At 38.3% G+C, this 14,419-nt stretch overlaps 1 protein-coding gene across 1 annotated transcript in view; it reads right to left on the minus strand.

Annotated features, from left to right (window-relative positions):
- Positions 1-14,419, minus strand: part of ranbp10 (RAN binding protein 10) — a 30,654-nt gene that overhangs the window by 5,082 nt on the left and 11,153 nt on the right. Inside the window, exons 4-12 of the mRNA XM_086074466.1 lie at positions 7,558-7,725; positions 7,180-7,202; positions 4,728-4,912; positions 4,387-4,499; positions 2,732-2,840; positions 2,514-2,662; positions 2,203-2,419; positions 215-354; positions 1-59 (exon numbers count right to left, since the gene is read on the minus strand). The exon at positions 1-59 is cut by the window's left edge and continues 93 nt beyond it. Coding sequence (XP_085930592.1) covers positions 1-59; positions 215-354; positions 2,203-2,419; positions 2,514-2,662; positions 2,732-2,840; positions 4,387-4,499; positions 4,728-4,912; positions 7,180-7,202; positions 7,558-7,725 — 1,163 coding nt within the window. The remainder of the gene's footprint in view (positions 60-214; positions 355-2,202; positions 2,420-2,513; positions 2,663-2,731; positions 2,841-4,386; positions 4,500-4,727; positions 4,913-7,179; positions 7,203-7,557; positions 7,726-14,419) is intronic.

Consider the following 14,419-nt stretch of genomic DNA (forward strand, 5'->3'; position numbering starts at 1 on the left):
CTCTGTGGCTGCCTGGTTCCCTCCACAAAGTTGTCTACCATTTCTGTAACTCTCCTCTCCTGGCAACAAACAGGTGCATAATGGTATTTAACACGAAAAAGCAGAAGGTATGCAATTTGCACATGAAGCTGAATTATAACAGAAAGAGAAATAACAGGGGAAAAGGACGAAAGAAGCCAGGTCATATTTCATTTTGCTCTCTGTGTGCACGTACCTGCGATACCATTACCAATGCTGTTGTCATCTGGCTGAAGTATCTCTTCATGTTTATATGTGCCATTCATGATACGAGTGGACGAGCCCTCAACAACGCCATTGGTGTAGTGTTCCGCTTCAATCTCCATCTCACTGTCACTATTACAAACATAGAACAAGTAGCCGGTTGTGTGAAGACAAATAAAAAGGTGAGATTACCAACTATGTCTGCAAGCAGCATTCTTGTGACACATCACACTTTATTATATAATTCTATATATAAAAATGGTGCGGACATGTGATTTCCCCGGGCTGTACCAATACAAATGTCCCTGAATCTCTTGCACACTTTTCGCCGCTTTCCGAGCACTTCAAACAAGTGACCTCATTTGTCAGTGACAGTCACCTGCTCTCTCTCAGGGTTCCAGCTGATGCGCCGCCATCAAGTTGTACCACTTCTCTATCCCTCCTCACTCTCGCTCTCTCTGCTCGTTCTAACTCCATCTGACGAATTTCGGCTTCAGTATATTCGGGTTTATAAAGATACTCCTTGGCTCGACACTGACGTTGTCAGACATGTTATCGAGAGTTTTCAAAGTTGAAATTACGGTGGAAGATGGGCGTCTGTCAGCTGGATGCAGCGTGCCGGCGAGTGATACAAACAAAAAAATAGTGCCAGGCGGTAATGGAGTCTGATTTTTTTTCTAGTTTGCGGTTTTATGATGCAAATGGTATCACTCTTTTGAACACAAATTGGTTTTAGAAGAAAAACGCTTTATTTCCGTGACCCCAGCCAACTTTCGTCTCGACCAAAACCGGACCGGGTCTCGGGTCACAGGACGCTGTCAGCGGTAAGTCAGTGCTGATTGCACACCACTGTAGGTGAGGATGCCATACAGATTAATGTCCAAAAAACCGAACTATATCTTTAAAATGGAAATATCACACAACACAGATTAAGGGTCAGCAACCTTTCCTGTCAAGAGAACCATTTTAGGCCAAAGAAATAAAACAAAAATGTGTGAACTGCAAAACATTTGAAGACTTTGATGAAGGAAACTGTGTGTTTTTGCCTTTCTGTCAAATTTGTGATATTTTTGGCAATTTTTTGGACATATGTTCATTTTCTGCCTTTCTTCTTCCTTTTTTGGGACATTTTATGGCTATTTTTATTTATTTTACATTTGTAAACCTTTTTTGCTATCAAATTTCTGACTTTTTTGGGGGGCAATTTTGTGTATATTTTATGGTAATTGTTGGGATTTCTTCTTTTCTTATTGGATATTTTATGGTTACTTTTCTGCCTTTTTTATTCATTGACATTTTTTGGTAATTTTCTGCTTTTCTTCTTCGGACATTTTATGGTCACGTTTTGGACATTTTTACGTGGAACTTTCATCTACCTTTTGGTCTCTCTTTTTCTGACAACTTACAAATTTGGACTGACATTATTTTGAGTATTTAACTATTATTATTATTATTATTTTATCTTAATCATTAATTCAGTTAAAGAATATTTTATCTGAAAATGAAAATGTAAAAAAAATATTAATTTCTACTATATATATATATATATATAAAAAAAAAATTTAGGAGGAGAGGGACTAAAAGAGCCACATGTGGCTTTAGAGCCGCATGTTGCAGACCCCTAACATAGATTAATGATTTGCAACCTATGCCAAAGCATGGAGCGGATTTTCGCTTGCTGCTGCAGCAAAACATCTTTTCGCATATGTGCTGGGAAATTGAGTAATTTCACTGTTTGTATAGGACATGGAACTAGTTTGGTTTCTCCCTCTCGATTTGCTTTGAGCTCTCCCACGGCCCACACGTGGTGGGGGTAGGTGTGTGTTTTCAGTGTATATTCCAAGGGCATATTACAAAAAAAAGTGTGCTCCAAACTTTTGAAGAGGTGGAGGAACACTTATGTGCTCAAAGCAAAAACAGGCGCAATGTCATTTTGGTGCCAGGGCAAGTCTAGTTTAGCGTGTTTGGCAGATACGCTACCTGGTTTCTTGGTTGCTGTTGTTGCTGTGTGGCTGGCTCTTGGTGGAGTCAGAAGAATTAGACTCAGAGTAGTTGATGGATGAAGGCGAGGAGGAGGTGGAAGAGGAGGCCGAGGAGGACGTGCTGGGGTATTTCATGTTGCTGCTAACAACGCTGCTGTGGCTCTTTGATTTTTTGGAGGGAGTCACCCCATTACTGCATGTCGGGCTGTCTACACCTGGAGGAAGGAGCAAAATATATTGACTAATATTTTTCATGTGTGAGCCCCCGGCTTTGATGATTCTGAAAATAGGTTTAAAAAGCAATTGCACCTCCGGTGTGCATGTGTGAATTTCCAGCCCCCTGGCGAGGGCTAAGGTTGGGAGAACCAGGGTAACTTCCCTGGGACTTTGGGGAGCGGATTGTCAAGCAGCGAACCTCGCTGTCCGTACCGTTCACCATTTCCACAAATTGACGACACCTAGAAAACATGCAGATGGGCGTTACTGAATTTGACAATAAATCCAAAGCTTCAAACAGGCCAACTTACTTCAACATAAACAGAAGGTCTGGATTGTGTTCTAACAGGCAGGGGTAAAGTTGCTGAGTGGCTTCGATGGCTTCACCCACACGTCCTTCCAGCACCAGCTTCTGTATTCCTGTTCAGAAAAGTAATCGGATACAATTCAGTCACTTAGTCAAATATTAACAAAGGATATTTTGGGAGTTCCTCACTTCACAATGGATGCATCATCTAATGTATAATGTTGATAACAAATATATACAGTATATAGCAGAAAGGCCTTCCTGGTTTAAGTACGAGGCGCTTAAGAGCGTCGATCTGGGTGGGAAACTGGGAAGACTTTCATGGGGACCCAAGCATGTTGGGGCCTTGTGTAAAGCGAATTCCCTCGGTCGACGACGTTATTCACTATCATATTTAAATCAGGTACAAGTCAGTACAAATATAGAAAATAGAGTGCAATTAAAAATGTATGTGTAAGCTTTTGTGCTGATTTATATACAGTATCTGCAAAAGTGCTAGCTTATTAACTAAATGCACAATGCTGTTGGCATATCTATGCACGTATAAGTGCAGCTGTTTATATTTGTAAGTTTATGTGTGATTTTTTTTCTTTTTAAGTTTTTTTTTTACTTCTTCCTACTCCCTTTTGTACATGTTAGTTGTGCTTAATGATGACCATGTATGTAAAAAAACAAAATATATACTTTTCTTTAAAATCTTTAGATTTTAATTTCAGTATTTCTGTTGCTGGCTTGTATGTTCAACAAACAAACACTCTATTTTTTGTGCATTAACATGTCAACGGTGAAATATCGGTCAACACAATTCCCCGCACCCCATCACTTGAATGTTTCTACACCTAGCTGCTGATGGTGGCGACCAACTTTTTCAGCAAGATGGTGCTCTGCCGCACTAGCATCTCTTTTTCAGGAGATTTCTGAGAGTACCAAATGGATTGATCGGTAAGGTTTTTTGTGTAAGTGAGTGAGTGAGTGAATGGTCTGCAACGTCAACCACCCCAAACTTCTTGTAACTATATGGAGCAAGGTTTCTGAGCCTCCACTTCTGCAACTCTGAATGAGCTGAAAATTTTTACCCCTGAAGCAATACGCTTTATCAGAGTGGAGAGAGACCGAGTATTGTTTTACTGTGTATGTAGAGAGTGGCACACTCTTAAAATGAACAAGGGTGATAAATAATATTAGCACGTGACCTATTGTGACCCTCTTTTGAATCCTCTCCCTAATTGCTGTATATTACTCTTATGACTTCATAAACGTCCTGGACTCTCTCTCTTGCACTCACTCATATAACCATTTGGTTAAATTAGTTTTTTTTTAATGTGAATTAGGGTGTGTAAAATGATTCACCCCCACTGTGTTAATACTTCGTAAGACCACCTTTTGCTGTAATTACAGCGGCAAGTCTTTTGGAGTAAAAGAAAGTTAGTCTAAGTCCTGGGATATCCACAAATGTTAATGTAAATTAGATATTTCTAAAAGAACGTAGACTTAAAACTTTGCATATCATATTAAATGAATTTTGTTTCACTCTTTTCTGTGTTTCTGTGGTGAGTGCTTTATGGAAACATCACAGGCTGCTACACTTCAAGCATAAAAGTTTAGTTAGTTGCTAGTTAAGACTAAGAAATACATTTTGTGTGTGTTGTATTCACTTACTCTGTCTGTTCTTTATAGATGCTTGGTCTTCTTGTATCATGGTCTCTGTGACTCTGGCAAAAGCAGTGGCAGTGGCATAGTATCCATGGTGCACTAGGTAGCTGGACACCATACTGAAGTCGAAGTAAAGAATATTTAGATTTCCAAGGAACAATGTCTAAATTAATTCAAAAGATATAATGAGAACTCTCGCTTTACTCCTATAATATTGTTATAATAGGTTAGTTAAGTTCAACACACTGTCTTTGTGTTAGATAATACAACCTTGAAAATACTCTATTCTATCGTTGCATTTACAAGACTGTAAATTCGGAGAAACAAACAAACAGTTTGACACCTACTTCTGCAGGACAGCTTGCCAGTCACCGAGCCTTTCTCCTATTGGGAAGCGAGCGATCATCCCATGGATCTTTGCTCTCCATTCACTCATGTAGTCCTCAATGTCGAAGACAAATGGCTGCTGTCCAAAGTTTGCATCGACAATCTCGCCCGGAGTTTGAAGACCCACAGTTGGGTACAGGTTAGGCTGGGTCAAATGGAGGGTAGAAAAGTTGAAAATCAAAAGACAAGCACCATGATGTGTCGTGTCACTGTTTTACTGCTGTTGTATGTTAAATAACAGCAAACATTTTTCTAGGTAATAAAAAAAACACACAGAATGGATCAAAACTGTGATTATTCGACAAAATGGCCACTGAAAATATGTGATGATTAATGGGACAAGAGTTAAGTAAAGAAAGGCAGTGAAGTTTATGTGAAATGCAACGGATATAAAAAGTCTACACACCCTTACTGCCAGGTATTTGTGACGTAAAATCAATGTGAAACATCTTGATGTTACAAAATGTGACAACTCTTTTCAAAAACTCTCCAAAATGGTCAGATTGTAAGGTCACCGTCAGTGCACATCCTGCTTCAGCTCATTCCACAAATATTTGACTCAATTCTGCACTCTGGACGGGTCATTCCAAAAACTTTAACCTTCTTTGGATCATTGTCATGCTGGTCATGATGGAGTCCCTCAGCTTTCTAGCAAAAGCATGTAAGTTTTGTCAGGCTAAGGAATGTTTCCTAAGTCCCTCACCTTGATTAGGAACCCAGTTCAAGCTGAAGACAGAAAGTCCCATGATGGTGCCGCCACCATACGTCACTGTAGATGTCATTATTTTCGTGGTGAGCAGTGTTGTGTTTGCGCCAAATATAGTCTTTGAAATATTAGGCAAAAAGTTTAACCTTCCTTTCAGCAGACCATAACTCGTTTTCCTCCACGTGGGTTTTGGATATTTTAGGTGGATTTTTGCAAAATGTAGCCGGGCTTGAATGTTTATACTTGTAAAATAAGACATTGGTTTTGTCACCCAGATATATGGAGAAGCAGCCAATACTATAGATATTTCTGCAGTTTCTGCAATGTTGCTGTCCTCCTTTTGGCAACCTCCATGACCAGTTTTCGCTTAATTTTTTTTTAATTCGTTTTGGAGGGACGTTGGTAATGTCACTGTTGTGCTATACATTCTTAATTTGATGTGGCTGTCTTTACTGTATTCCATGGTATATCGGATAAACTTATTAGAGATGGGCAAGTATCGGTACTCGCAACGTTGGCCAAGTGGTTGTTATATAATCAGGAGCTAGAAATTAGAAATTAAACAATAGAAAATTGCCACTGATTTAATGCATTTAATGCACCCATACTACTGATATCGGTGTCAAAAAAGTGGCATTGAACATCCCTAGTATGTGTCATGGAATGTTCATTTTAGCCTTCTCGACGGACCATGGCTTGTGCTGTAAGATGTGATGACAAAAATCGAAAGGAAAACCTACTAGAACATTAAAACTTTATTTAGGGTTAATCAGAGGAACTTTAAATGGCAGCAAATGTGTGCTGACTCCCATTTAACATGAGTTTGAATGTGATTAATTCATTTCGAACACAGCCACATCATAAGAAGTGCAACCACATTATCAAAGATAAGACAGTAACGGTAACATATATTTTTAATTGAGCTGTGAAGGTTATGAAAAAAAAGGTTTAAAATGCTTCAGTGTTTCCCACACCATGTTAATACTTGGGCGGGCCACCCAAGTAAATTGGCCATCACCCAAGAAGTTTTCAAGAAAATTTATTAAACATACATAAAAAAAATTTAAAAAACGTGTCGCGACAGGATATATACCGCATGTAACTTTAGTTCGCCGTCACTCACTTGTGGATCGTGAGGCTAGAGGAGACGTAGTAACAGGACTGAGACACACCTCCCGTCTAACCCGCCTCCCATTCCCACCACCGGAGTTCACCCACCCAAGTAAATTTCAAATCTGTGGGAAACACTGTGCTTTATGTTGGTCTAACTTCTTGAAATCAGAAAAACCTGGGATTTGAACAAGTGCGTGTAGACTTTTTCTAGCAATACTTCAATCAATGTAAAGCTCAATATAGCCTTCAAAGTTGAGTACAGTCATTTCTGGACTATACGCTGCTACTTTTTTTTACTTGCATTCGACCCTGCGGCTAATACAAAGGTGCGGCTTATCCATCAGATCACAAGGAAGCGCAAGAACGTCAAGCAGAGCAAAACAAATACAGCAGGAGAGACAGAACGAGAGCGAGACTATTTGCGCTCTCATTATAGAAAAGAAAGTCGCGGCAACATTAAAGTACCTGCAGCTTAAAGGTGCGTCTTATATGTGTAACAAACTCAAGTATTCCCCAAATTTAGCTAGCGCCTTATAGTCCAGAAATTACTGTAGGTGGCATATTGGATGTAAATGTGACAGCATGGTACTTACAGGGAGATCGGTGAAAGCCACACCTGTAGGGTAAAAGAAATGTGTTTTTGTAAAACATGAGGATTCAAAGCAATTATTATGATTAATGCTTAACAATATTTTCATTAATGCGTATTAATTGCAAGTGTATCATAATTTTTCAACAATTACAAATCAGGGGGCAAAATACACAAGAACACAAAACTAAAGAATATTCAGCATACCGTATGTATAGATGTTTACCAGTATCTACAGTATCTCACAAAAGTAAGTGCTTCCCTCACATTTCTTCAGATATTTAATTGTATCTTTTGACATAATGATACTTTGACAAAATGAATATGATACACAATTGTGTGTGTAATTCTTGAGAAATTACATGTATCCATTTCCACTGACCTAAACTGATGCCATTTTTGGTGTAAAAGCAAGTGTTGTTGATGAGGTTAACGCAGCAGCCAATCACGTCCCCCGTTGTGAAAGTTGGACCGTATGGTTGGCCAGTCCCAGAGGAGCAGAAGGAGTGGCCATCATCTCCATGGTAACCATATGAGTGCTTGTCCCATCCTGAAATAGGGCAAGGATTAGGATTAGTTTTTACTTTATACTTTCAACACGTGGGGGGGGGGGGAGGTCACGAGGACATTGAATTATGTGAAATATAATTTTCAACTGAATAAGTAAATCATATTCATTGGAAGAGGAATAGCCTAGTTTCTCATGTATGGCCAATATTCCTGCAACTGGATGCACTTTGCATTGATGGGAATTCTTAGGTATGCGCTTTCTGTGTTCATGGTGCAGTGACATAGATGGCCAGCTGGAGGCTCTCGAGAGAATAAACTGGTGAGTCACAGTCAGCAGGTATAGCAGTACACAGAAAGCAAATCAAGAGGATAAGTGTTTTTTTTTAACATACTACCATTTTTTGTTCCTTTTGCTCGTACACAACTAAGCAACTGGTTTGTTCATCCAGAATGTTAGATTATACCTAAACCAGAATTTAGCTGTATACACTCATCCACCTGGTCGCTAACCAATTAGCTGTATACATAATTTTTTTTTAAAAAAAGATAGATGCAAAGTGTAACTTAGTCATTACATATATTTAGTCATTGTTTTTTCTTAAGAAACACCAATGTAAACATTTGTACATTTGCGGGACAAAATGGTTCAGCAAAATCTGTAGTTTTATCATTCTAAATGTGTACTGTTCACCATTGCATGAGTTACATTAAAATTGTATGCATATTAATACAGTATAATGACATTGAATAGAACTTTATGATTTCAAAACACCCAACAAATCGACTCTGGAACAGACCAGATATGATCAAAATTGGGCATTATTAAAAGGAGTCACCATCATTAATTTCAACTGTATACTGTTATGAATCAAACTGTTAAAAATAAAGAAATATTATTCATATTTCATGCATGTATTTATTACAGCAGTGCAAATGGTTTGCTTCAAATCTTTTAAGAATCTATGAAATTTTCTCCAGTTGTCCAGAATGGTTTCAAAGAACAAATGTCGACCATAATGAACACCGTTCACTGAACGGATTGCATCTAAGTATTATTCAAATGCACACCAAAATAGGGTTATCAATACCAGGCCTTGCGTGTAAAAAATAAATAAATAAAATAAACGTTTTAAATTAATACAAACCTCAATGGTATTATCATATTTATCTCAGAATAGGACTGTGCGATATGGCCCAAAAAATCTAGATTTTAGACATTCAGGACAATTACGTTTTAATTTAATAAACTCAAACATTTATTTAAAGGTTTCATTTATTCAAAAATAATTCCTGTGCAAAATGTTCAGACAACAATAATGTATACTGATTCTAAATTAGTTTTAACATAAACTTAACATTCATAGTTTATTTTTTCACTTTTGTTAACAAGAGTATGAAAACCTAGAATAAAATTATTGTACATTTAGAACAGATTTAAAATTTGTGATTAATCGTGAGTTAACTATTAAAGTAATGCGATTAATTACATTTACAAATATTAATCATCTGACGCCCCTAATTTTCAATAATCTTTTCTTTAAAAAATGTTTTAAAAGATTATAAAATATATATATATATGTTTTCATACTCTTGTTAACGAAAGTGGAAAATATGTTAAACTAATAGAAATTGTTCAAATTAATTTTTGACGTTTATAGCCGTCAATGGCAGTGAATGAGTTAAGTAGTTGGTAGCTATTGTAAACATGTCTTGTAAACCACCCATTCAGCATTCTGCCACAAAATTACAATTTAGAAAAACATTTATACATTTAACATAATACCAACAGCTTTTAATAATCCAAAAGACAAAATTCGATTTCACGATTTAGCAAATTTTCAACGATTCGATTTTTAAAATGACGATGTATCCAATTAATTTGATTTATTGCTCTGCCCTATCTCAGAAATACTACTACTCAAGTTAATTTGCAAAAAAACATTAAGATGCGATCACTCACCAAGTAGTCAAGCCAGACAATCTTCTACAAATCTTTTGAGGTGTATTTAACAAATGTTGAGCAGTTAATGCATATTTTGGATGTGCCTTTCAGACCACATTATTAAGAAAGTGGAAAGAAAAACAAAAACAACTTTACCCAGTTTTGGATTGGCCCACCCTTTGAGATTTTCTGGTCTAGTCCACATAACGACACAATCAACCTTTCATGCAGCTCAGGTCTTTTGAATACATAGAAAATTATACTATACAGAAATTAACATTCCTACAAAATTATTGAATAAATATGGTGTTTTGCAAAACAGCAATAATGTAATTGATTCAGGGCTTTTTTTTTTTTTTTAGTTCCAGCCAAGTTGGTTTTTTTAGACTAGAGCAAAAAAGGTTCAAAAGGTTTTTGTTTTTTACTACATATTAAGTTATCGGATTCACTTAAAAATCGCTTTATCAACCTGTAACAGACTTGTACATATGGATAAATGGTAAATGGACTGCTTTTCATATAGCGCTTTAACTACAACATAAAGCGTTATACAATTTAAGCCTCACATTCACCCATTCACACACACACCAGTGGTCGGCTGCTGCCATGCAAGGCGCTGCCAGGTCCACTGGTAGCAAATCGGGGTTCATTGTCTTGCTCAAGGACACTTCAACATGGTCACCAGGGGTGAGGATCAAACCCACAAACTCACGGATGGGAGACGACCAATTAACCACTGAGCCATGCCGCCCACAAAAAAATATACATATATTATTCATAAACTGGATGAGGCGTGAAATGTTAGATTCTAGCCAATCAATAACGAAGGTGCTTCGCTATTGATTGGCTTCTGGCTTGTCAATCACACTTCTTGCGTATGTGCCCCGAGTACGTAGCTTGTGTATGCCTCTAATAAATGTTTCTTTTTCTCTTCTTTTTTTTTTTTAGTAGCCACAGCTACAGAGAGCTTGTTTTTCCTCCGTGGGGCTCGGGTGATGATGTGCACGACAGCTCCATCGTTTCCCACATAACCAACCGAACTGAAACGTATTACCGATGAGTTCAGTTGTGTATTTGTCACTCCTAATTGGAGTTTACGTTTAAGAAATTCAAACACTGCATATTTAAACACCGAAATGTTTAACCAAACCATACAATAACGAAAGTCTGATAGCTTAATGCTAACATATCATAATCTTAATGCCATTGACAGGCTAATGAAAATTTGCATACAATAGATGAAATAACTGCTACTTTAACACAGATGGAGAACTGTAGCCGTATTAAAACAAAACAGCACACATATAGTCTATCTGCTCATTGGAGAAAACCGACGACTTATCTTCCTTTGTTCTTGCTCTTAACATCCAGTAGGGCTCAGTACTGCCCGGCACATTGAAGAACTGGCTGCTTAAGGCATATGTAATTTCCCTCTTTTCCTATTTATTACAAAGGCGGAAGTCGATTTGAACGTCTATGTGCGATTACTGCTGTCAAGGTAAAAGCTGCTAAACCACCAAAGAAACAAAAGGTTTTGCCTGAGACGACAAAAAAAAAAGGACTGAGGCTACCCGGATAAAAGGACAATCAAGGATCATCATTGACCCAGCTTTCGCTCACTGGCGTGAGCTCAAAGACGATGCTAAGCGCTGGTCCTCATGGGAAATGTGGTCTTCCTTCACGCAAAACACTACAGTCCATATGGCATTGCCATAATCAACAAAAACTAAAAGTTTCTTAGCGTCACTTTACTGTCAAAACCAGTTTTTAAACAACTGAGAATTCAGCAATATAGAAGGGGCAAAAATAAACTGCGATATGGCGGGGTTCACTGTATTGTTTGTTAAATATGCACGGTATGCGTCGGGGTGCCCTCTATACTTGTCATTTTGTATAATTTGTATACTTGTGTGTTTTGTGTGGTCTCTGTACGGTGAGGTATTAGATTAATCTGCTGACAGGGATATTGCCTCTAAACCCAGGCTCACTGCTCCAACATGCTAATGAAATGGGCATGCCTCCACAGCGGGATCAGACATAGAGGTCAGCAGTAGAGAACATTGTACTATTAAGGGACACACATGCAAAAGCAAAGATGCATGAGTTCCCTTCCTTGCATGGGTGCATCACAAACAGACAGCGGGTCCAGGGAAGACAGAACAGTGTTCATTCAGACTTAAAGCAACCAACAGTAATATGTCTAGCAGAGCTACTGTCCATCGGAATCCTAGCAACCCAAAATATTTTCATGACTAATGTTTGGACAGAATTAGAAAACGCATTCATCCATGCAACCCTGTTCCATCCTCTTCCACCCTATGACACATTGGAATCAAGAAGAATGATCTTTGTTTGTGAGTGCATCTAAAGTCAGATGAACTGGCTGTTCTTGTGTGTCCGTTGCATGCAACAAACCCGTCACAACTAACAAAATGGGCATCTTGACTAGTCAATAAGCAGGTCAAACGGCTCCAGACAGACCTGGAAGCTCCGCAATGTGGTTGGTTAGGAGAGAGGAGACTTCTGATTGGATGTGTGAGGCAATAGGCTTTAGTCATGCTTTTAGCTGCTGTACTTGTAGAAAATGTAGAAAGAACCATGACTCTTCATCTAGTGCGCTGGGCTATTCATTGATGTCATTGTATGTGGGTAAATGTGACTCAGTGAGTGATTGAGTGTTTTGGGTGCATGCATGTGTGCACACAAGGCTCGCTACACAAGGCTCAAAATAACTTTTTCTTTGAGGAACAGATTTGCTAGTGACTTCATTTGAGGAGCAACTTCTTAATTTTGAGGAGCAACTGCATTATTGCCTAGAAACATTCTAAGTGGGGCAATTTCATAACAAATGTGATACTTTCAGCTTCAACACGGTTCCAGCCAGACTTCTGTGAAGTGTACTCTATCACCCAAGCACTTAATTGCCATGTTTCATGATTACATGCCATGACGGCTCGGCAATTAGCATGGCTTCTGTGTCTTCTATTAATTGCTCCTCGTCATCCCTTCATGAGAACAATACTTTTCAGAAGTGAAGCTTATCTGCTGCCATGGAGGTTTGATAATGATTCATGACTTAGGAGCAACTCGGCAACGTGTTTAGCCGCACTCGGTAGACAATCAAACCTTGTCGCTCGCTAGCTGTGTGTGGCACAACTTAGCGTAGCACAGAATTTTCCGTGATAATACCCCAACAGTGGAGAGCAGGACGGGTGACTGTTAAACATGGACTCACCCTTGTTGTTGATTTTAACAAGACTATTGTTGATTTATTTTAACAAGACTATTGTTGATTTCATTGTCATTATTTAGGAAACTGGTACTGGCCCATCTGGGCCAGCATCTGCAGCGTCTTGGTGGCCCAACACACTGACGCCTTTGGTGACGTGCGCACGCTGTGCCACGTTAACGGACATGCATCCAGCTCAGTGCAGATTTTTGGGATTGTCTCGGTTCAATTATCAGAAAAAAACGTAAAAATCTGTGAATCTCAGTTTTCCTTTTCATTGTGTTTTTTTGAGATGCGGAATGTGAATTTTGACTTGACTTAGGTTTGAGGTGGCCCGCAGCCCTGAATCCCACTGGAATGGATTACCCCCTTCGGCAGCAGCTGGATGCCATCTCCACATTCAGAACCAATACAAGAGCAACCTGTAGTAGGGCCCGACCGATTAGTCGGTCGCCGCTTATTATTGGCTGATTATTGGCCTTCAAACATCAGCCAAAACAAATCAGCCAAGTGGCCAATTATTTTCCCCTTAAAACGTTATCGAAGAAAACAGACGCTATGAAAGTACCCTGAATGCACCATTTTGCCTAGCAACTAGCAAGTGTGTAGCGTGTTATACTGGTTATTCTGTTGTCCCTAAGCGTCCTTTAAGCTGTTTAATTAAACTGCAGTAAGAGTTAACTGTAAAAAATAAACACACAATGTTATGAATGACATCCACTGTATATTTAAATACAAAACATGCTTCGTTTTTTAAACATCGCTTGTCTCGCGCTAATGCTAAAAGCGATGGGAGGATCCCATTCAAATGCTAACAGAAAGCTAGCATCGGGAGTTTTTCCTTCAAATAATGAATATCTACACACAAATGTTGTAAGAACACATACCCAGAGATGAGATAACATTACGCAAAACCACTCATTTTCCCCACTGTGTGAAAAACGACTTATTTTAATAGAATTCAATCACAACTTTCTCGTACTCACTTTAAGTGTGTACGCCATGGATGCACGGCATCACACTGCCTCCAAGAAGCCAAAACTTCTTGTACTTTTTCAGTTGCTTTTATTTTAGTTTATTCTATTCTTATTTTACTTTCTTATTGTTTTATTTTGTCATTGTCCTTTCAAGTTATATTTAAAGTTGATACTTCAAGGATTCCAAGACTTTCTTTTCTCAAAATTCAAGGATGCAAACATCCTAGGATTCTTTTTTTGTCTGAACACACATTTCCACATGACATGGCATGAAATACAATCCCCAAGGTCCCAGGTTAGCACAGTAAAGCCCAAGACTTGTGAAAATAACACAGGATAAAAACATATAAAAGGAAATGTTAATGCTTTACAGCAGTTGTAAACAACTAAGAATGGTTTTATTATTGACACATAAATCTATCTCTACAATAATCTTGCATACTTAATGATTTTTTTTTTATCAAGGTTATACTATGGACTTGTCAATCAAAGCAGAGAATCGTAATAGCGAAAGTTGGCGCGCAAGTGACACCCATTGAAAATGAATTGGGGAGGGGAGTAATTTTATGCATTATATGTATTTTTA

Source organism: Leptonotus elevatus, chromosome 4, assembly GCF_054856555.1.
Source record: "Leptonotus elevatus isolate MCC_2025b chromosome 4, RoL_Lele_1.0, whole genome shotgun sequence".
NCBI lineage: Eukaryota > Metazoa > Chordata > Actinopteri > Syngnathiformes > Syngnathidae > Leptonotus > Leptonotus elevatus.